Source organism: Thamnophis elegans, chromosome 2 (assembly GCF_009769535.1).
Source record: "Thamnophis elegans isolate rThaEle1 chromosome 2, rThaEle1.pri, whole genome shotgun sequence".
In the NCBI taxonomy this organism is placed as follows: Eukaryota; Metazoa; Chordata; class Lepidosauria; order Squamata; family Colubridae; genus Thamnophis; species Thamnophis elegans.
Genome location: NC_045542.1, coordinates 270,145 through 294,979, shown reverse-complemented (window position 1 = coordinate 294,979; position 24,835 = coordinate 270,145). Strand labels below are relative to the sequence as shown.

The 24,835-nt window shown below is 40.4% G+C and overlaps 1 protein-coding gene across 1 annotated transcript in view; it reads right to left on the bottom strand.

Moving 5' to 3' along the window:
- Positions 1-374: 374 nt before the first annotated feature.
- The window catches only part of GABARAPL1 (GABA type A receptor associated protein like 1), a 46,683-nt gene continuing 22,222 nt past the window's right edge, over positions 375-24,835 (bottom strand). The window contains exon 4 of the mRNA XM_032211320.1: positions 375-2,204. Coding sequence (XP_032067211.1) covers positions 2,139-2,204 — 66 coding nt within the window. The 3' untranslated portion in view covers positions 375-2,138. The remainder of the gene's footprint in view (positions 2,205-24,835) is intronic.

Sequence of the window (24,835 nt, the reverse complement as noted above, 5' to 3'; positions counted from 1 at the left end):
TATTAATGTAGACTTAGAATAAAGTAGAGCTCATCTAGTGATATTTTCGGTCAAGTTTACTGATACCCTTCTTCCTCCAAGTTGGTTTCAGTCAGGATTGATAGTGGGGGGTGATCTATCCTGGGCTCCTTGTCTGTAGGCTTCCATGGGGGTTGATACTCTCCCAACTCTTAACATGTGTATGAAATTGCAGGGAGGGAGGGAGGGTTGGAGTCTAATTGGAATCTACAAGATAAATTGAATCAATCAATCATCTGTGCTGACAGTTTTAGGAAAAAGTATACAAAAATTGTGCTGTGTTCTTTAATGTACTTAATGTGTAAATAGTTGTAGCTGAAGTTAGCTGCATTATTAAACATCATTCCAGATTTCCATTTCAGATTTTCAAGTCTGTATTTATTTGACTAACAAAACTCTTACAAAAATCTAAAGCTGTCTTGTTCACAACAGAAAAAGGATACATAGCACTACCTTTTATAAGCTAAAGCAAACAGTGATGAAAAATGGCACAGTTAAAACTTATAAACACAGTAATTTAATACATCAAATGAGTAAACTGAAATTTTATTAACATTTTTGATGATTAGCAGCAGCATAGGGAATGTCCATATACAATGAGCATTTTATGCATTATGATTTAGCTCATATGAGAAATTTTGGACAGGATTCGCAATGTGACTCCTAAACATTCCCTGAATGATAAATATAATGAGCAAACAGTTTACTTCAGTTTGCTGAAAGAATTCAGCATTAAAACAGAATTAATTATAAAAGTGGTATTATTTTATTCCGCAAAAAAGAAAAGAAAGCTTAGTCCTCGTTGTTTGGCTATTGGGGTAGCATATTCCAGTAATTCCTTCTAGCAGTTTTCATCCTAAAAGTTTGCTCAGCTATTCCACTCCTAAAACAGCACTTCATTATCTCTTTAGTCCATTTCATAGATTCCTTTGCTATTTCCAAAAATTATTAGAATGATACTTGGAAGTAGGAGAAATAGAAGTTAAGAGTGAGTCCATTTCTACTTTACACACAGATATAACCTTTTAATATTATCCGAGTTACCCTAAAGCTAAGAAGCATAAGACTCAATCTAACATATCCTAATTTTTATTTTTACTTGCCATTATAGAATACAGGGAATGCAACTATAAGTTGTTTTGGAAACTGCTTTGCTTAGTTGAGTAAAATCTTTCACAGACTTTTAAAGATTATGATTAAGCAGAAGCAGAAGTATATGAAGGATTGTTATCATAAAAGGGGTTACTTCATAAGGAGTTGCAGAATATACATATATCACCAAGGCTGTGGGTAAAAGTAACTTCAGGGGGTTTCATTCATAATTTTGTAGTGCTGTAACCTCAACATAGATGGGAATAGCCTTTACTAACAAAGCAAGGAGACAACATCACAGAACATTCATGCATTTAGTGAAACTGTCTTAAGTATTGAACACCAAGGTCCAAATTCTGGTTATATTGAGAAATAATGTGTTGTATACTTGTTTAAGTTCAACTGAACTAACTAGGCAACTATCATTTACGCAAAACTTCCGTGATAACAAGAAGCATTAACATGATTCTCTTAACCAGACTACTAGTGCAATACCTGAACTGAATTAAGGACAAGGGATTGTAATGGTTATAATGATGTTAGACAACAATAATTGGTGTTATGCCTCTTTCATGCATTTGATGGGTAGATAGGTCAGGAAAAGAAATATATTAAAATAAAGAACATTAATTGTGGGGTGTTGAAGGAAAGGCCAATTGAGGTTGAATAACTTGCTATTAAATTTTTTGACTGACTTGGCATGGAAAATAATTATATTGCTAAGGAAGTTCTTGCCGACTCCTGTCTTTTCCTAATTCCCACATAGTAAACTTATTGACATGTCAGTTATGAGAATGCAAGTTGATAGAATATGACAAAGCACCAACCATCAGATGGTTTTAAAACATTTGCTCTTTTCTTATGATTGAACAAAATAGTAATTTATTAAAAGGTGCCAGAAACAATGACATGAAATACACGGTTTGTCGTCCAGCTTTTTCTCCCGTTTCCTGCTTTTGTTGGAGACAAATTCCTTCCACAGTGACTCTTTCGGTCCAATCCATCTGTAAGGCTAGCAATGCATAGAATCACTGGCCATAAACACTTTCATCACTATAAGCCACATAGAGAAAATAATCTTCCTCATGATTATCCTATTAAAAGATAAAAAGTGGGTGGGGAGAAATAGAAATAATTATCAACTAAATATATAGAAGTGGGGACAGCATGTCAGCATGTAACAGCTTATAATAATTTAAAATGTTATTTTAAAAAGATTTTATTTAAAAAAAAAATGTATAGCAGAAGCAGTTTAGTGAAGCAGCTGTAAGGAAAATATCCATAAGAAAAATTTCCAGCCAGAAACAAAGGCTAAAAGAGAAGAAAGCCTTTTAAAAAAACATGTTCTAATGTGTTCTATTTTTACACTTTTGTCACATAGAAACTTTGTTCCTTAAAATCCCAGTGGTGGCAGTATCTGATCAACCATTATTGCTAAAGATGATTGGATTTATTAGTGACTTAAAACAGAGACAACCAGACATCCACACCTTCTGCAGGCAAGCCTTCCACTGAGTCTTCTCACAAATAGAAACTTCCCGTAAATTTAGATCTCTCCTTTCATCCAAGACTTTTTGTGCTGCCCTCAGGTATTTCAGAGAATAGGTAGACCCCCCCCCTCTTCTCTTTATCAACCACTTAAATATTGGAAGATTCCTAATGTGTCACCTGCTATTCCTTCCCTTTGTTAGACTAGACAGAGCCAATTCCCAAAACTATTCACTGTACATTTTAGCCCCTGCAGCCCCTCATCATTTAGGTTGCTCTTCTCTGCCCCCATTCTACAGTCTCAGCATCTTTTTTTATCCCGTTGACCAAAACTGGACTCAGTATTCCAAGTGTGGTCTTACCAGTGCAGTATAAAGCAGTAATAACACTTCGTGATCTTGATATCCTCTCTTGCTGTATTGGCCTTTTTTTGACAGCTGCAGCACCTTGCTGGCCCATACTCTGGTTACTGTCCATTAGGATTTTTAGATCTCTCCTATAATTACTGCTGTTGAGTTAGGCACTACCTATTCATGCATTTTGTTTTTCTTACCCTCGTGTAAAACCACCACTGAATTTCATTTTGTTAGATCGAGCCCAGTGTTCAAAGTCTGTCAAGATCTTTATGGATCTTGAGCTTATCTTCTAAAGTGTTGGCTATTTCCCCCAACTTGGTGTCATCTGGAAATTTGATGAGTTTCCCTTCCATCCCATCATATATAAATCATTTATGAAGATGTTGAGGAATATTGGGCCTAGGACAGAATGTTGGGGTACCTCGCTGCATGTTTTTCTCCCTGTAGTTTTAACTCCATTAAGGAGTACATGTTGAGTCCGGTCGGTCAGCCAATTACAAATGCATCTGTCTATCTCACATTTTTCTATCTTACCAAATTGGTTGTGGTCTACTTTGCCAAATGCCTCATTGAAGTCCAAGCATACCATGTCCACAGTATTTTGCTGGTCCACTAATTTAGTCACTTTGTCAAACTATGCAACAAAGTTTGCCTGGCATGATCAGTTTTGACAACCTCATGTTGGCTTCTATTAAGTTTTGCTTGTTTCTTGGTGCTTAGAGATTCGTTGCTTATCTTTTCCAGGATTTTCCCAGATATTGAAGTCAGGCTAATTGGTTTGTACTTTCTTAAATCCATTCCCCCCCCCCCCACTTTTTTTGAATCCTCTGAAAGCTCCCCAGTTCTTCAGAATCTTTGAAAGATCTGGTTCAGTGATCGTCTGTCAGCTCCTTCAGGTGGATGTGATCCATCTGATTCTGGTGATCTGAACTTATAGGGTGGAGAGGCATTTTCTTCTCTACTTTGACTTGTATTCCTTTTTTGTTATAAAGTTTTTTTTATTTTTTCATAACATATAATCACATGTGTACTATTACATAGCCAACATCATATTGTATTATTAAATGTTTACATCAATTCATCTTACCTTTAACTCCCCAAAACAATTATACCATACACCATATTTGTACCTTATCCATTACTTTCTTCTCCCTTTCTCCTCCGCTCCCTACCTTTCTTTCCTCTCCTTCTCCTCCCTCCCCTTTCCACTCCTCATTTCTCTCCTCCTCTTCCCCCCCTTGCCCTCTCTCCTATCCCTCTCTTCTTCCCTTAGCTCTATTTTCCACTCTTCATTTTATTTACTTGGTGTATTTCAGCTTCTGAGTAAGCTCCATTTTATGTTGATTATATTTATGATTCCTTTTCAATATACATATTTAATTTTAACATGTATTCTCCTCCTTTTAAAAAAACAACAAAAGTATACATATATAGTGCTTTTAAAACCCTCCCCTCCCAGCCTAATTTTGGCTGAGATGTAGACCTGGTTACAATTCCCCGCTATTCTCATCATTATCTTTATATAATTATACATCCTTACATCCTCTCAGTTAGTGATTCTCTCTTTAAATCTCAATAGTTTCCCATTGTAGGTGTATTTCATGTTCCCTCTCCATTTTTCCATAGATTAGATTACCCTTAATTGTCTATAAAAGGCAATCCTCGCTGTTCAATGTTCATTACAATTCCCTTAATCTATTATATAGAATAAGAAGCGGTAAACATCTCACTTTATTCATCATCTTAAAAGTTCTATATACGTCCATATTTCATATATTTTAACCCATGCTAGTTGTCCTTCTATTGTCATATTCAGTCAATTTGCAACTCAATTTAATTATCATGTATAAAAGTGAATCACAAACCTCTGCTTTACATCCTCCCCATATCAGTAACATATTTATCCATATGCCATACATTTTAACCTTTAATTATCTTTCCATTATTATATTCAACCAATTAGCAACTCAATTTTATTGTCATATTTAGGAATAAAACCTTACCTTAGCTTTATATTTTCCCATATAACAGTTTCTAGTTGTCTGGTTTTTCCTAGTAAGTCTTTTGTCCCACTTCTCTGTTCCTGTCTTCTCCCTTTTCTTTGTTTTGATACATCCACTCTCTTCAATTTTCCCCAGGTCACCATCAAGAGGATATTTTATCTTTGTTGGGGCAAAACCTCCTTCAATTTTCCTTATGCCACTAACAACCTCAACCTCTTTTGTCTGCTTTTTATTTCCATCCATTTCTGTCCCTTCATTGTCTTGCCCCCCCCTTCTTCTTTGGATTCTTCTTTAGATATCTGCTTCTGTGGATTCAGAATTCTATTTAGGCTTGATTTTAATGATTTATGCATATTTTTTATAATTCCACATAGTTCTTCAAATTCCCAGTTGTCTGTGATGTCCAGTTCCAAAGTTACAGTTAGTTATACAGTTCTTATTTCAGAGTTCTGATCCACCTTAAATTTATCTACTTCAGCTGCTGTGGGGAAGAGCGATGGGAGCCATCTTGGTCTTTTGTTCTTCCTTAATGTGCATCTCCAAAATTGCAGTTAGTTATACAAGTCTTATTTTGAGGTTCTGGTCCACCTTAAATTTCATTCAACTACTGTGAAACCAGAAGAGAACCCAAATTACAAATACAAATACAATAGTAGAGTTGGAAGGAAACCTGGAGGTCTTCTAGTCCAACTCCCTGCCTAGGCAGGAAATCCTATACCGTTTCAGACAAATGGCTATCCAACACCTTCTTAAAGACTTCCAGTGTTGGGGCATTCACAACTTCTGGAGGCAAGCTGTTCCACTGATTAATTGTTCTAATTGTCAGGAAATTTCTCCTCAGTTGCTTCTCTCCTTGATTAGTTTCCACACATTGCTTCTACCTTCAAGTGCTTTGGATAATAGTTTGACTCCCCCTTCTTTGTGGCAACCCCTGAGATATTGGAGCACTGCTATCATGTCTCCCCTAGTCCTTCTTTTCATTAAACTAGACATACCCAGTTCCTGCAACTGTTCTTCATATGTTTTAGACTCCAGTCCCCTAATCATCTTTGTTGCTCTTCTCTGCACTCTTTCTAGAGTCTCCACATCTTTTTTACATCGTGGCGACCAAAACTGAATGCAGTATTCCAAGTGTGGCCTTACCAAGGCATTATAAACTGGTATTAACACTTCACGTGATCTTGATTCTATCCCTCTGTTTACGTAGCCTAGAACTGTGTTGGCTTTTTTGGCAGCTGCTGCACACTGCTGGCTCATATTTAAATGGTTGTCCACTAGGACTCCAAGATCCCTTTTACAGTTACTACTATTGAGCAAGGTACCACCTATACTGTAACTCTGCATTTCGTTATTCTTGCCTAAATGTAGAACCCTACTCTTTTCACCATTGAATTTCATTTTGTTAGGTAGTGCCCAATGTTCAAGTTTGTCAAGATCCTTCTGTATGTTAAGCTTGTCTTCTGGACTGTTGGCTATTCCTGCCAGCTTGGTGTCATTGCAAATTTGATGAGTTCCCCATTTATTCCCTCATCCAAATCATTGATGATGTTGAAGGGTACTGGGCCTAAAACAGAGCCTTGGGGTCCCCCACTGCATACTTCCCTCCATGAAGATGCAGTTCCATTGAGGGCTACATGTTGAGTGTGGTTGGTCAGCCAGTTACAAATCCATCTGGTGGTGATGCTGTCCAACCCACATTCTTCTACTTTATCTAGTAGTAGGTTATGGTCTACCTTATCAAATGCCTTACTGAAGTCCAAATAAACTATATCGATGGCATTCCTCTGGTTCACTAATTTTGTCACTTTGTCAAAAAACGCAACAAGATTAGTCTGGCATGATCTGTTTTTGACAAACCCATGTTGGCTTTTGGCTATTACTTTGTTTACTTCTATGTGTTCGCTAATTCGTTTCTTGATTATCTTTTTCCAGGATCTTTCCTGGTATTGAGGTCAGGCTGATAGGTCTATAGTTTCCTGGATCTATTTTTTTCGTTTTTGGAATATGGGAACCACATCAGCTCTTTTCCAGTCCTCTGGCAGTTCCCCGGAGCTCCAGGATCTCTGAAAGATATAGTTCAATGTTTCTGAGATCTCATCTGCCAGTTCCTTCAGAACCCTGGGGTGTAATCCATCCGGTCCTGGTTACTTGAACTCGTCTAGGGTAGACAGGTGCTCGCTTGCCATTTTCTTCCCTATTTCAATTTGTATTCGTAATCTGATTTTTGTGGTGCTGTTTTTGATAGGTTGGACTGTTTTATCCCTTTGTGTAAAGACAGATGCAAAAAATGAGTTAAATAGTTCTGCTTTCTCCCTGTTGCTTGTCATCTTCTTGCCACTTTCTCCCAGCAATGGACCAATTGTTTCCTTAACCTTTTTCTTGTTTTTAACATGTTGAAAGAAGCTGGTTTTTTTTTGTTATTTTTTACTTTTGTGGCAAGCCTTTCTTTATTGTGAGCCTTATCTTTCCTTACTTCATCTTTACAGGTTCGGGCTATTTGCTGATATTCTGGCTTAGTTATGTCCCACTCTTTCCACTTTTTATACTTACCTTTTTTGTCTTTCAATTTGTCAGAGAGTTCTTTGTGCAGCCATGCTGGTTTCTTTTGGGAGCTGTTATTTTTCTTCTTCATTGGTATTGTGCTAGACTGGGCTTTTGTAATCTCATTTTTTAAAATTTCCCAAGCTTCTTGAGTTGTTTTCCCCTTTAGGATTCTCATCCATGGAATTCTTCCCAAGCTCTCTCTAAGTTTATTGAAATTAGCTCTCTTAAAGTCCAAGATTCTAGTTTGACTTTGTTCTACTACTTGTGTTTGCATAATGTTGAATTCCAGTATTGCATGGCCACTTGCCCCCAGGGTTCCTGTGGCTTCAACACCCTCTATCATTTCCTCTCTGTTAGTGAGAATTAAGTCCAATATGGCTGATCCCCTTGTTCCCTTCTCTACTTTTTGAAAAACAAAGTTGTCTGCTAGATTCGTTAGGAACCTGTTGGATCTTCCACTTGGTGCAGAGTTTGTTTCCCAGTTGATGTCAGGGTAGTTAAAATCTCCCATTACTATTGTGGTGTGCTTCCTGCATATCTGACTAACAGAAAGTTCATCTACTTCCTCTGCTTGGTTGGGTGGCCTGTAGTATAGACCTATGGCAATGTCATTCCCTCCCCCCCTCAACCTTTAATATTGACCCAAATGCATTCAAGATAATTCTCATCATTGCTGTGCTCTATTTCTGTAGAGATGTAGTTATTTCTTATATATAGTGCAACTCCGCCTCCTCTTTTATTTGGTCTATTTCTTTTAAATAATTTAAATCCTTCTAGCTTGTATGTTCCATTTGTGGGTTTCATCCCACCAAGTTTCTGTAATGGCAACAATATCGTATCTGCCCTCATTTACTTGAATGTCTAATTCACCCAGTTTATTCCTCATACTCTGTGCATTGGTGTATAGACATTTGAGTCCATTTTTATTGACCCTGTCCATTATTTCCCCTGTTATTTGGAAAGCCTTGGTTGACAAACATTATGATAAATAGTGGAAACTAACATATATGTATAGCTCATTGTAGAGGGAACATATGGACACTACAGCTTGGATTAGAAGAGATATAAAAGGCAAAGTGTGAAATAATAAACAAAATTTTTTAAAAGTATGTTGTGAATTTGTTAAACTCACAAGCAGGAAAAAGATGAAGAATAAAAGTTTACCTAATTTTATGGAGTTGATAAATATATTTCTGGAAATGAAATTTCATTGTGAAAGGGGTAAACCAAGTGTCAAAACTCAAGAATTGATGTCATGGGATTTCTGTCTGACATCACAGCGAAATCAAAATATGGAGAGCCGGTCTCTGCGCTCCTGTGCTGAGTTCTCCCCATTGGTGGGCTCTGAAAGGAGCCAAAGCCACCTTGGAGGGGCGGTGAATCAAAGAGGGACATCCTACAATGTCTCAGAGAGTTGCACATCTCTTGCTTGACCAGAGGATTACTTTACCTCTCAGCCACAATGAGGAGAAAAGACAGCCTAATATGGCTGCCATGAAGCTGGGACAGTCGATGACCACCTAAGCTGGAGCTGGAGCGGATTTTGGTGAACAGTGTGGAAGTGGGTGAGAGGATTTTTTTTAACCTAAAAGTTAACCCCAAAAGAGGAATCTAGGATTTACTCAGAACTATTGAAAGTGGCAATCAAATACTTTGAGAAAATCACCAGACTGGAAGGAAAGGATTAAAGAGAGAGGAGGAGGGGGAAAAACCCCTTTAAAAATTAACACTGGTTCTATAATTGAATTATAATTTAAAATAATTAAAATCAGATTTTTAGTAATAGTGAAAATAAACCCAAGAGCGCCACCTGCTGATGAAGGGAAATATACAAGCCTGGGAATACCCATTTAAAGGACTGTGAAAATATTTACTAGACTATATACATCCACAATATGAGCCCTGGAGATTTAAATGTGAGAATAGAATAGAATGTCAGACCTGGAAGCCATCTTTTCCCTTTCGGAATTCAGGGCTGCCATACTTTCTACTGTGGGAAAATGAGAGGGGAATTTTACAGAGTTGGGTGATGTGTAGCCTTTCTTCATGGCAATGATGGATTGGACCATGTGCTAGACTTGTGGGTACTGGGTCAGGGTCTTGAACTTTCAATTGGGTAGGAAAACCTGGAAGCTTTCAGATTCAGGTTTTCCAACATTTGTGCCAACATGACATCTCTAATAAAGTGGAGCGTTGAGGAAATGCAAGCCTCGGAGTTTTATTTCATTAGGGGCATTTCTTGGAACTCTGTGATGAACCCAAATCTCCACTAAAATACTTTACCAGCTACCTCGAACCTCGGGGTGCTGTCCGGGGTGCTGAGCCCCAGCATTGACACAAAACTGAGGGGGCACGAAGACTGAGGGAAGATGGAGGAAGAGAAGAAACCCACAGGGGAAGCCATAAGTGACGACTCAATTTATGTCAAGAACATCTACTCTCCTTCCCAGCCATGGTGGAAGCTGAGGAGGCCACTGAAAAGCAATGCCAGCTGGGAGCCAGACGCAAAGAACCGGCTCCTGGGTGAACCTTGCAACCGGACCCGGCAAAGCGAAGCCACGGGATTCACCTCCCCTCAGGAGATGCTGTTGGAACCACTGGCGCGTGCAGGATTAGCTTTGACCAATGAGTGGCAAAGACCAATTCAGGCAGTTCATTAGTGGAGTGACCCATGCCCATGGCACCGAGCCGCCCAGGTGGACCTTGGCACAACCTCATGCATGCCTGCATGACCCCCTGTGTGTGCATGCACAAATCCCTCCCCTCCATACAGGTGGAGGGGTTTGCCCTTCCCAGGCTCCAGGAAGGCCTCCAGAGCCTGGGGAGGGTGGAAAACAGGCCCAATGGGCCTACCAGAAGATGCAAATAATCCATTTGTGGCTTCCATGGGTGCGAGGGAGGCCGTTTTTGCCCTCCCCAGGCTTCAGGAAAGCCTCCGGAGCCCAAGGAGGGTGAAAAACAGGCCCAACAAACCAACCTGAAGTTAGGAAACAATCTGTTTCCAAACTTGTGATTGGCCCGTTGGGCATTTTTTTCGCCCCCCCCTCCAAGGCTCCAGAGGCTTTTCTGGAGCCTGAAGAGGGTGAAAATGCCCCCCATGCACCCCCCCCCCGAAGCCGGAAATGGATCATTTCTGAACTTCCAGTTGGCCCTCTGGGCCCGTTTTTCATCCTCCCCAGGCTCTGGAGGCTTTCCTGAAGCCTCGGGAGGCCCAAAACAACCCCGGCTCTCCAGAAGGCTAGAAATCAACTGACTGGTGCACACATATGTGCTGGAGCTGAATGTCAGCGTTACAAATATCAATTAAATCAGAGTCCAAGACATAGCTTTCATCAAAGTTCCAATTTAATAAGAGAGACATACTGGTACAATCTGTGGAAACCCGAATCTGAAAGCTTCCGGGGTTTCCCACCCAGTTGAAAGTTCATGATCTTGCCTCCACACCCCCAAGTCCATCACATGGTCCAATCTTCCACTGCCACACTGGCATTTCCACCCACCCACTTCCGGTCAGGTGAAGAGGTGCAGAGACAAAGACGTCCTAACGATGAGAGATGGACTAGCCTGGAAAGGATCCAAAATATACGTCTCTGCCAGCTTGAGGCTAGGAGTGTTACAGTGTGTAGCCATGATGCAAAGCTAGGATTCTTTGGATTCTTAAAGACTCTCCATCTTGCCAGTAGGCAATTCTGGTGACCTGAGATGAAAGCAGAAGTGGAGGAGTACATGAAGAGCTGCGCCACTTATGCAGCCATGAAAATAAGGCCAGGCAAGCCCTCCCTGGACCCCTGCCAGTCCCAGATGACTCTGGGAAGAAATCGCAATGGATTTCACCGTGGAGCTCCCAGAAAATCATGGGAACACAGTAATTTGGACCGTCATTGACTTGTTTTCCAAGCAAGCCCACTTTATCGCTTGCTCAGGGTTGCCATCAGCGAAGAAGCTAGTGAAGATGTTTGCCAAGCACCTCTACCGCCTGCGAGGTGTACCCCGGGGAATCATCTCTGACTGAGGAGTCCGGTTCACAAAGTTCTGGTTAAGAGATCCTGAGGTCCATTGGGCCCATGGAAGGACTCAACTCGGCTTTCCATCCGAACACGAATGTAGCAGCGGAACAGACAAATGCAAAGGTGGAAGAATACGTCCATTATTATGTGGATTACCCACAGGACAACTGGTCAGCCTTTCTCCTGTTCACCAAAGTGGTGTATAACAATGCTGTCCATAGCAGCACTGGATTAATTCCTTTCCAAGTTACCAGTTCCATGGAATTTGTTCCCATGCCTGAGCTGCCCAGGGAGCCCCCTCCTCAATGTCTTTGACTGAATGGATGGACTCCCTCAAAAGGAGGTGGGAGAAGCACCAAAAAAAGCATTGGCACATGCGGCAGAAGAATATAAAAAGCAAGCAGACAAGCACCGCTTGCTTTGACCCGCTTTCCGTGTGGGAGATAAGTTTTCCTATCTACCAAGTACATACGGTTGAGAATGCCTAGCAAGAAATTAGGACCTAAATTTTCTCTTCCCAATAGTAAGAATAATTAACCCAGTTTCAGTTCAGCTCAACCTGCCTCGAATTCTAGGGAAAATATACCCAGTTTTCCACTGTAGCGTGCTGAAACCTGCGACTGGGTCTGCAGCTGGGCGGATGTGGATGGGAGGAGCCTGTCTTTGTGGCAGTGACGGGTTGGACCATGTGATAGACTTGTGGGTGCTGGGGTGGGGTCTTCAACCTTCAACTGTGTGGGAAAACCTGGAAGCTTTCAGGTATTCCCAGAGGTGCCAACATGAAGTGGAACTTTGAGGGAACACAAGCCTCAGAGTTTTATTTACTTTGGGGTATTTCTTGGAACCTTGACACAGAATTCTTTATTGGCCAAGTGTGATTTTGCACACACAAGGAATTTGTCTTTGGTGTATGTGCTCTCAGTGTACATAAAGAGAATAAAATACATTCATCAAGAATAAAAAGCTGCAACATTTAGTGATAGTCAATGTTACTAATTAGCTATCAAATTGTATTAGGAAACAAATAAAAACAATCTAAATTGAAAGATACAAATGTGAGAACAAGGAAGAGATTTAATTAAAGTGACCCTTAAGCTATTTAGAAAGGTGATTCAAAGAGGCTTGGATAAACTCCCTGGACTATATAAATGGATTTGACTATTTATGAAACATAAAGAACTGTGATCAGTGGACTTTGAAGAGTAACCTCAGGTTGGAATAAATGGTTCTTGGGCTATTGACTAAAAGTGGAATTTATGAAAAGAAGATAAGATTCAAGAGAAGGAGCAAACGAGTGGAACTTTGATTGAGACGGATTTGATGTTTCAAAGCATAAAGGATATTATCCATAAAAAGCATAAGGTGGTGATGGATTTAATGGATGGCATAGATCAAAAACTGGAAAACATCATACAAAGGACAATTAATAACGAACAAGATGCCCAGGAAGGGAAGGAGCTGGTAGAAGGAATAGAGCTGTGATGGAAAACCTATGTGCTACAGGTGCTACAGGTGGCATGCAGAGCCCTCTCTGTGGGCACACAAGTCATCACCCACAGCTCAGCTCCACCCTCCATGTGCCTCCTGCCAGCCAGTTGGTTTGGGGGTCTCTGCCTTGGGGCCCAGGGGGCATGCTGGAGATGCACACACATGCGTGGGAGTGGGTGGGGTTATGCATGCATGGTCGGGGGTGTGTGAGAGGAGTGTTGGGGTGCTGCCCCCCATGGCCCATTTTTGCTCCCAGGAGGCTGCAGGGAGACCTACTAGGCAAAAAAATGGGGTTTCCCCCAGGAGGGGTTGCCCACATATGCATGGAGAGAGCATGTGGGATCATGTGGGGCGTGCAGGGAGGTTGCACATGTATTGCATTATGAGTTTGGGCACACAGGCATGCTGTCATGTGGGCATGCTGTCATGCGTGTGCCAGTGCGCTTTTGGCAAGGGACGATAAAAAGGTTAGCCATCACTAGAATGGAGGGAAACACAGAATTGAGGAATCAGCGGGAAGAAGATAATGAGGCATCATTAATAAAATTAATAATGTTTGATGAACATTAAACCGGGGGAAAAGTATTTTAAGATATCTGAAGAGAGAAGACTCTTTTGGAAGGGAGACGGGTGTTGGAGCTGATACCTTCAAAGCCACTGGGACACTGGGAAAGGGTGGGAGAAACACCTAATTAGTTAGATTGACTGGGCAGCATGTAGACACAGAGATAGAAAGAGATAAAGGTTTAAGAGAAGAATATGGGAAGCAGGTTAAAAAAGAATAAGAATTAAAGTATTGATGCGGGCAAGAGATGTGGATAGAAGGCTGATAGGAAAAAGAAGAAAGGAAAGCGAAGAAATAAAAAAATCACTTTTTTCTCCCCCCCCCCCACTTTTTAATAATGGTGGCATAAGGAGAAATTAGAACAGGCAAGCTTAAACAATATTGTGATTGGTAAACATTGAGCAATTAAATAATGAAAAGAACATATTTAATATAAATGTGTATTAATACTAAAATTATAAAGATTGGGTGAAAGCAAAGAATATTAATAGTTATTTTGGATGTTTAAATAATATTGTGATTGGCATTAGAATAATATACTGAAATTTTGAATAATGAAATAATGAAGGATAGTATTTTAATATAAATAAATTTGAAGAGGGAAATATGAATAAGAACAAAGTATTATAAATGGGAAAATTAGAGACTGAATGATGATACTATTGAGTACATTATGATTTGCAGGGGAATAATAAAGTGAAATAATGACTAATAAAATGGTGAAAGAACACATTTTAATACTGGTATAAACAGGTGTATTAATAGTGGAATCATATAGATTGGACAAATGTAAAGAATATGAATAAAATTAGTTTGTATGTTTAAATAATATTGTGATTGTACTTCTGTACAATATTCTGACTGCACTTCTTCAGTGAATCTCACAGTAGTTGTGAAGTGAACGCAGCCTCCGCCGTTGACTTTGCTTGCCAGATATCAGTTGGAAATGCAGCAAATTGGGAATATATAATCCTGGAACATTACACTTATTATAAATACATGCTAGTTGCTAAGCACCCAACTTTGATCACCTCCCTGTGGGGGATGCTGACTGACTGTAAGTGTTAAGGACCAGTTGTAAATTAATTTTTCAGTGCCACTGTAACTTTGAACAGCCACTAAATGGATGGTTATAAGTCAAGAACTACGCATAGATTTTTCTGCATATGCTGAAAATAGAAATTCATAGTTTATGGCAAGTACGTATTCTTATCTATAAAATGGTAATAGAGATAGAACGTAGTAGAGATGAATTTTGGAAAAATCGCACATTACAAATTCATATGATTGAGGAAAAATTGTTCTGTTAGGTTAGATGAATGACAGAGTACTGAAAAATTGGACCATTCAGAGAATGAAAGTAGTGATTTGGTGAGTATCAACTTAGAAAAATGTCTGTTTTGGGACTTCCGGTTGACATGGCTGTGATACAGACGTGAGTTAGTGGAGCTCTGCTGATTCTACTCAGCAGTGAGTGAGATTTTGAGCCAAGACAGAACCAAAACAGAAGAAAAAAAAAACATGAATGGGAAGTTAAAATCTAAAGTAAAAGTTAAGATTGGACTGGTTATTCTAAAATTTTAAAACATTTTTTTCCTCTTTGTTCTGTTATTCTGCGCAGATGAATTCTTGTGGAATAAACTTTTGGATTTATAAAGTTTGTGGTGAAAGCAGAAGGAAAGAGCAAGGGTGACACCTACTGGCTAGAGAAGACATTACATGTGAAGAAAAATTGATAAACAAGAGCGAGGCACAATCTTTTGACTGTAACAGATAGCAAGAAGGCTGAGAGAGAAGAACAAAATAACAGCTTCAGGTTGTTTTGCTTGGTCCTTGGAGACAAACAGTGAATATACTGAAACGCTTTGAACCTTGTGGATTATAAATACTTTTGAGAGAGTGAAACAACTTGGACTTGTTTTCTAGAATAAGCGAAATGGCTTTTTGAATGCCAAATGTCTTGGTTTACCAGACTTTGAATATTGGGGAATCTGGTAGACCTTTTGGATTACAAATATAAACTGGCAGAAGACAAACAAACAAATGTAGACTCTAAGGAATCCCTCTGTGTTCCTAATAGACTGATTTCATGGACTGACCCTATGGATTATAAATAGACTTGATTCTGAAACGGCTGGTGACAGAGACCCCGTGGATCCTTGGCTGGACTTTTAGTTCACGGGACATGTGGCCATCTAATATTGGTATTCTACATTTACTCAGGTGTTATTGTGTGTATAAAGAAGCTAATGAATCCGGCTGAATCAGCCACCTGTGTGTGCATTCTGGATTTGATTTTTGCAACAAACTCTGACAGGTTATGGGCCCAGAGCAGACAGAAAGACTGAATTGTAATTAACCTGAAAGACTGCCTGTGTGAGAAACAAGGCAGAGAAAGTTTGCAGGATGGCTGTTGAGTTTAAGGAGAGTTCCCTGCCTTGTTTGGGTCAGAAGAAATATATTAATTGGGCTGCAAAGGTGGAATGTTTCCTGAAGGCAAAGGAGCTCTGGGATATTGTTGTTAATCCAACCCAGGGACCTTTGGCAGCTGCAGAGCAGAGGCAGCATGATAAAGCAATGACCTATATCAGCGATGGCGAACCTTTTTGGCTCACATGTCAAAAGCAGAGGGAGCGCAGGGGGGTCGTGCATGGGCGTGCCACACCCATAATGCAATGTGTGACCCCCAGCGGGCATGCGTACATGACAAGCGCTCCTCCCATTTTTTGCATTCTTTTTTCACCCTCCCCAGACTCCAAAGGCTTTATAGGAGGGCAAAAACAGCCTCCCCGCCCCCCCCCCCCCCCAGGGGCCCTCCAGAGGCTTCAGGAGCTTCCCTGAAGCCTCCGGAGCGCTAGAAACCGGCCCTATGGGCAAACCGGAACTTCAGGAACTGACTTCCAGTTTGCTCGTAGGGCCATTTTTAGTCCTCCGGAGCCTTTGGGGGCCTTCCGGAGGCTTCCCTGAAGGCTCCGGAGGGCTTAAACCATCCCTACAAGCTTGGAGCAGGAGCGGTGATCAGACGGAGTATTGGGACCAGGAGAAAGGCTGGCCGACCCAAGGGTAAAGAAAATTTAAATTTGGAGCTTAAAATATTTGTCCAGAGATTAAAAACAGTGACATTTAGAATACAAAGGGAGGGGGGAAATGGTGATTGCCCAAGAAGATTGTGGCTAATATACTTGGAATTGGAGATATTTAAAATAACAAAAGAGAAAGACACAGAGAAAACAGGATAATTTTACTGAGTGGATTTGGAACTTTGACAAGTTATTGATTTGACTGTATTGTGGGATCGTAAATTTAAAATTTATAACAAAAAAAATGAAAAAAAATCTTTAATCTTTCAGCTATTATTGACACATAAATTTTATAGTCCACATTTAGAAGTGAGATTGGTCTATAATTTTTAATTTGCAATAAATCTGCATCTTCCTTTGGTATAAGTGTAATATTTGCTTCCATCCAGGAAGCTTCTAACAAGACTTCATTATATACTTCCATTATATACTTCCAGCATTGATGGTCCTGTTTGTCTGGTCCTGGCATTTTATTGTTCTTTTGTCTCTTAATCACTTCAGTTAATTCAAACATTGTTATCTTTTCGTTTAACATAGTTCTTACTGTTTCAGGCACTTTAGGCAGCCTGAATATTTGGAAGAACAATATTTCTTCCAAATATTGTTTTATTTTATCCTCTGATAGTTCTTCTTAATTGTACACATTTTCATAATAGTTCTGGATTATTTTCTTTTTTATCATTTTGGTGCTGAAGCATACCCTTTTCTCATCTACCAGACTTTGTATCTGTTTCTGTTATTTCCCCCTTTTTAATTTATATGCCAGCCAACTCCCTGGTTTGTTAGTGTTTTCAAAGAAATTTTGTTTTACTTTTAATTTTTTGTGCCAATTCTTTTTCAATTAAACTTAATTTATGTTTTATTAATTCAATTTGATTTTTAAATTTCTTTTTTGGTGTGGTTCTTTCTGTAGCTCTGATTCTAATCTTTTATACTCTTTTTCCAGAGTCTTTTGATGTTGTTTCTTTTTCTTTATTTTTCCTTCCTGTGTAGGTCATGACTAAACCTTGAAAGTCCGCCTTGACTGTATCCCACACATTTTGCAGTGAGGTCTCTTTAAAAAAGAACTTAATTTCTTTTTCAGTTATTTGTATAAATTCATTGTCCTTTAATATAGATTCAACATCCATCTCATTTTTTTTCTTATATCCTTTCCACTCCTTTCCACTTTCCATCCCTCCTAACTGGATTATGATCTGCCCATATATTCAATTCTATTTCTATTTCTTATATGTTAGTACTTAACTCAAGTGACATCCATGCCATATCTATTATTGAGTTAAGTACTAACATATAAGAAATAGAAATAGAATTGAATATATGGGCAGATCATATATGCCATATCTATTATTGACCAAGATTGGTGTCTGTTTGAATAATATGCACATTGGTTTTTCTTAGGGTTTCTTTCTCTCCATACATCTTGAATGCACATTTCTTCCATTATTATTATTTTTTTAAAGTCTTTGGTAGAATTTTCCTTTCTTTTTCGCTTAGTTTTACTATTAATAAACTGAACTGAACTGAACTGAACTTCTATAGTCAAGTGTTACATCTACAGTATAATTGGATTAAAGTCTCATATTACACAAATGTTTTCATGGTTCATTTCTGCAATTTTCTGATAAAGCTTCCCATTAAATACTTTTTTATTGTTTGGTGCATATATTGCTTTCAGGAGCACCTGTTTATAATTTAATGTTACTTCCACCATCAATATTCTCCCATCTTCTGCAAAAATTTATTTAGCATTTATTGTTTCTTTAATATCTAACCCCTCCCACACTTTTTCTTTTGTTGTGCTAATGAGGAATATGATTTCCCAATTCTGGGGTAATTCTAAGAATTTGCTATGTTGTCTTTTGATATGCACTTCTTGCAAACAAATTATATCTAATTTAATTTATTTTACAATTTCGTAAAAGTTCTTCTCCTTTTCATAGGAGAATTTAGTCCACTTATATTAATCTACATTTGTTTCTTCTTCCACTTTTCACTTATAAATGGGCTTTGCTGATCTAGTTGCTCTTGTTTCTCTCTGCTCTTTAGTTCCCAGCTCGTCTTTTTTGTTCAGGGAGAGGGGGAAGTGGCTGACATTGCAGCAACGTGATAAGCTTTCATGGGGCTCTAGGTTAAGCTGTCAAATTCTGCCTGCCAGGTGGTCCAAAAAGCGGGGAAGTTCCGTTGATCAGAAGGAGCCAGTAAATTCCTTGTTCGATCTGGAAAAACCCCTCAAACTGGTGGGTGGAAAAGATGGCCCTTACACCGGCCTGACTGAGTCTGTGACGGGTCCAATGAAAGAGCAAGGAAGAAGATAAATGGATCCGTGCTTGATCCGGGTGAGATATTTTCAAGTTTCCAATGAGGAATTTGCCCTAGAAATTAATTCTTATTCTGAAATGAGACTCTAAATGGGAGGAAGTGGTTTTTTTAAATCACTCGTCAAGAATGGTGGCAACTAAGCTTATGAGCTGCTGACAGATCCGAAGGAACGAGAAGAGAGCATTTTCAAGAAATGGATATTTGAATGACTGAGATCCTGGGCTGATTGTTTGTGAACATTTTGTCTGATTTTTAGAGTGCATTTAAGATATTTTTTTAGTAGTGGAAAACTTTCAAAAGTGAATCCTAGCCATTCTGAAAATGGGAAAGTTTTTGAAGTGAATCTGTGTGACAATGAAGAAATAAGAGTAAGGGCGCCATCCACTCGTGGAATCTGGTGCCGGGAGTAAGAAGTCCTTGAACTGCCTTGGGAGAAGTGAATTGTTTGGGTTTGCCTGGAGCTGAACTGCTAAACCAGACTTGTTGTTGACTTGTGAAATGAACGCCTGCAAACTGTTTACTTTGGACACTTGGAAGATAACAGAAAATTTGTGACTGAAACTCTGAATCCGTGTGGATTATGAATATGTTGGACAGTGCAGCCAGTATCCGTGCAGTTCATCCAGGCCAGGCGCACTCCAGTTCGTGCCGTTCTTTGCTTGCTTTGCCAACATGTCAGTTTTGTATTACAATATTTTCCATCTTGTTTTGTGTTGTTTGTTGTTGAATATCTTTGATCCAGGCGGCAGTGTTGTTGTGTTCCACTGGGTTTTCCCACAGTTCTTTCCAAAAGTTCAAAGTTTTTTCTTTACATGGGTGAATATTAGTTTGGATTTGATTTTCATCAAGGGACTGGTAGAAGAGGTGTTGGTTTCTTCTGAACTGGACATCTTCACGATATTGCTTTATTCGTCCTTCGTAGCTTTCAATTTTCCTTGCTGTTGCTATTGCACGTTGTTTTAGTTCTTCCATAATATCCGTTATTGTTTTTTCCTCCAGGTTGTATTTTTTGTTTCAACTATTTTTCAGCTTTTTGTTCTTTAGTTTTCCTTCTTTCAAGTACTTCAGATTGCTGATATCCCCTCTTAGTTTTTAAATTTTATTTTCAAGTCAAATTTTCCACTTTGGTGTTTCAGTGGGTTTCTTTTTGGGCATTTTATAACCTAGTTCTGCAGTTATATATTGGTTGGTTTCATGTAGTGTGCTGGATGGGATGGAAGTTAAAATGTTGTTCACGGCAATTAACAGATCTTTCCCTCGTTTGCTCTGCCCTTCGCGAATTGATAGGTAGTCTTTTTCTTTCTACATTTTCTTTGATGTGGTTTTCAATTTTTTCTTTCCGCACTTTTGCTAGATCTCTTAGCTTGACCCTTTCAGGTTGCTGTGCAGGAGGGATCTTCATCCTGTACGTCCGTTTCTTCCACTGGCTGCTCAATTTGTTCAGGTGTTGGACCAAGTTCTTCAGCTTCTTCATCATCACTTGTTTTCTTTTTAGCCAATATTTCTAGAAGTTGCATTTCCGCTTGTGTGAAAACTTTATTACGGATGATGAAGCGCCTTTGATCCATTAATCTTTGTTCAGTTATGTCACTTTCTGGATGTTGTTCCTTCCACAGTTGCATCGTTCTTTTTTGAAATCCCCTGGCTGTTGTTTCTGCCTGATGGCAATATTTGAGGATTATGTCGATTTTGTTGTTGTTGTTGTTGTTTTGTACAACCAAATTGACTCAGACAATACACTGTTTATTAAGCACTTATGCTGATTAAAGAATATATATATATATATAAATATATTTTTAAAAGAAAATACCTGTTTCAAATATACAGTTTAAGCAGTTAAAACTGCCAGCTCCCTATAAGAATTTGTTTCATCCTTAGGCAAGATACACAAAGGTTTTGGCACCGTATTCAACGTCATCCCCGCCCTCCCCAACTCCCCCCCTCCCATTTGGCTAACTAGGTTTTCTCCTTTTGAACATAAGCAAAAATTACTGAAAATGAATGAGATTTTCCATCTTCTTTTAAATTCAACCTCAGATTTCAGCTGGAGTTGCAGGAAGTTGGGTTTTCTAGGTTACAAAATTGGCCTAAAGATCATTAGAATCGTGGTCTCCAATGCGCACAGATTGCAGAGGAATGCAAGAAGATTTACTTGGAAGCAGAAAGGAAATATTAGAACATTTTACTGATATTGGTTTATGTTATCCTTTCTTTTTATTCTTTATTTTGAATTTGATTATATTGTACATAATATATTAATATAACAACACATGCATACAATATGCACACACACAAAGGGGCTTGTGGATGCATACAATATGCACACAGGCACACACACACAGGGCATGTGGATAAACCCACCTACTGATAATCTCAAGAGAATTTGATGAGTGCATTTTGGCAACTATCACAAGAAACTACGCATAAGGCATATAAAAAAAATTAGTGTTAGTCGTTCAAATTAAAAGAAAAGTTGGTGCCTGTCAGGAAGCTCTGGAATAGGGTCCAAGATGAGGCATGCAAGGCTGGGGAAAAAAACCCCTTTTCTATTTTCCTTATTTAGAACGTAAACTTCAGCAGATCCCACAATAAGATACTTTCAGAAGTCCTTTCACTCAGAGCTTACTCTTTGGATTCATGGAATCTACTTCAAGGTACAAGTTTGAACATGTTAAAATATTAGAAACAGTTTTTTCATGCTTTTCCCAGAATTGCTCTCAGATGTATAAGAACGTATATAAATATATACGAACCAAAGAGCGGGATCATGAGGCAAGGACACCCTTGAGACTCCCTGCAGCTCAACCAATAAAATCAGTGGGAAAACCAACAGAAAGCCATGAATCCTAGGAAACTCACGAGCAGACGGGCAGGTAGGCAAACGGCTGCTGGATTGGGCTGGGGGGAAATCATCCAACTCACGCTTGATGAAGATCTTACGACTTTGAAAATCCCAGGAGCCATATTGGATAAGCAAGAATCACTAATTATGGCAGTTAAACCTACCAACCAGACAGAATGCTTCACCATATTTAAAGAGGACAGTTTAAGCAGTTAAACTGTTGGCACCCAGCGGGTCCCGGTCGAGGGTGCAAGGAGATCCCAGCTTGCAAGGAGCGAGGGCGCCTTTAGGCTTGCGCCTTTCTCAGCACTGCTGCAAACCGGGCAGGGATGGCCCCCTCCCAAGGCCTGACCTCGAGTGCCGCCACTGTCATTGCCGCTGCCACTGGATCCCCACTGGATCCCTGCCAGCCTCCAACCATGCACCACAGTGCACTTTAGCTACTGGATAGAGCCAAGCAACTTTTGTGAGGCAGACGCCCATGTCCCGATGCCCAGCGCCTACACCTTTGGAGGCAAGAGCTCCTCTTGATGGGACAGCCGTGCTCGCCCGCTCCGGGCCCAAAGCCTCTTGACCCTGCTCCTCCCAGCCAAGCGCAGCTCACATGCGCCGGAAGGCACCTGGTGGTCCCGGCAGTCTCCCTGGCAATAGGCACTCCACCAGCCCGGGCACAGCTGGAGCCACATGGGCCACTCCAGGAGCCTCAAAGCCTCAGCTCGAAGGCCCGTGCCTGGGCTGCAGAAGCGCCTGCAGGGAGGCCTCCCGGCACAGGTGAGCTGCACTTGGGGGGGGGGTTGCGAGGCTTCGGGCCAGGAGTGTGCGAGCACGGCCGTCCCACCAAGAGGAGCAGTTGCCTCCAAAGGTGGTGGAGAGTGGTAGGCACTGCTACTGCGGGTACGAGTGTAAGGCGCTTTTGCCTCCAAAAGATGAATGGCCATTATCTTCCTCCCTGGGTTCCGTTTCCTGGGCATACAGAACGAGAGCCCAGGGCCAAGCCCATCAGCCACAGCCACCACTTCCAAGAGCAGCTACTTGGCTCACCCCCAGCACAGTCCGGGGGACAGCAAAGAGCCCCGGTCTGATGCCCCCCGCTTGTCAAAATTGTTCACCACCATTTTGGTGAGCGTAGCTTGATGATGGGGGAGGGTTGTCATGTGACTAAGTGTGTGTGAGTGGCATCAAATTGGCCACACCCACTTAGGCACATGACCCATCACCTAGCCACACCCACCGGACCGGTAGTAAAAAAAAATTAAACCCACCTCTGGTGCAGAGAATGTCATGGCAGGGTTACATCAGGCAAATACCTGTTTTAATTTTGTGCTGCTTTATTCTTTTAACTAATTTTTACTTATTTTATAAGCAGCCCAGAGTCACCTTGTAAGGAAGGTAGCATAAAAATTTAATAAATAACTAATAAATGATAAGTATGCACTGATATGATGAATCTTCAGAGACAGTCAAATTTATTGTGCAGTGAGAATTTATTGAGTTGGGGAAAGAAACCCTTGCCATAATGGGGAGAAAGGAAATGATGGTCTAAAGGCAGGATGCAAGATAGGCATGTAGGCAAAAATTATCTGGGTCTTCAGAGTGGGAAAAGAAAGAATACAAGCTGTAAAAACAGCTGCAAGAGGAAATGGCTAGCCAGGGAAAATTAACTAAATGAAATAATAGGAAAGATAATTGAATTGGAAAACAGGAAAGGCAAAACTGAAAAACAAGAAAAATCTATTGTTCTAAGAATCCATAAAAAAGCCCAGAACTTAAAACAGGCAATTTTCCAGGAACCTAATAACTTTGAAAGTTGGACCAGAGAATGAAGTCATTATGTTTTTGGTTGATTCTGGAGCCACAGAACCACATTGAACTTCATACTTAAAAGGGTTGAAAATTGGACAATGAAAAATTAGGGCACAAGGAATAGGTGGGCATACAGTGGAAGCTAAAATTTTGAACACATTATACTTAAATCCCAAGAAAAAAGATATGGTATGGTGTGATTTTGTATTGGTGGAAGGGAACTGCGTGCCTGGCCGCCTGGCCCATCCCGGTCATCTTGGCCATAGGCAAGCAAAGACAGTGGGATGGGGCATGCGGGCAGGTGGGGGGGCTATCCAGCGCTTTCAATGGGCTGGATCAGGTGTGAAATGCTACCGGTTCTGAGTGGTTTGCTAGAACCGGTAGAAAAAAGTGCTAAGGTTCACCTGAACCAGTAGTAAAAAAAAGCTTTAAAAAGTGTTTGGGGGGGGGGGGGGGAAGGTTTGAATGTTTATTTAATTTGTATGCCGCCCCACTCCCGAGGGACTCCATGACATCTGTGCCACGTGATCATCAGAACCATATTTTTTTCACTTTTTAAAGCATTTCTTTACTACTTATTCACTGGAACAGGTAGTAGTAAAAGGTGCTTTAAAAAGTGGGGGGAAAATGGTTCCGACGATCGGCAGCCCCTGCATGCTCACTACCTCCTGTGAGCATGCGCGGGGGGGGGGGGCATCTGGCTGGGGTTGGCTGTGGCAGCAGCGGCTACTCCCTCACAGTCTCTGAAGCGGCCCTACAGGCCAAATCTGGGCCTTGTATTTGACAGGTCTGGTTGAAGGCTTCCTTCCTGCCGTCAAACAGCAAGGCAGGTGGGTGTGAGTGAGCAGCAAACCGGGCCACAGATGGCATCGGTTCGTGTGCCTGGCCTTAGACCTGACCCTGCCAACTTGGGCCCTCCCCTGGGCAGGCGCACAGGAAGTGGCAAGCATGCAAGTGCTGGCATCCTGGGTGAAAGAGAAGCGCTCAGAACAGAGTCAGGAGCACATAACAATAAATGAAAAGCATCTGTAGATTTCAGACTGAGTAAGTCTTTCCACAATAGGAACTTGAAAGTCCCTCAGGAAAAAAAACCAGAGAAGGTTCAGAGATTAAGCTTTGTGATACAATGCAGCAATGGGCAAGCAGAATTTAGGTTCATGTAGAAAGCAAAAGCACTGTACTCAATAAACAGAAACCTGTTATTTACTATGCACTATTCCATCCTTT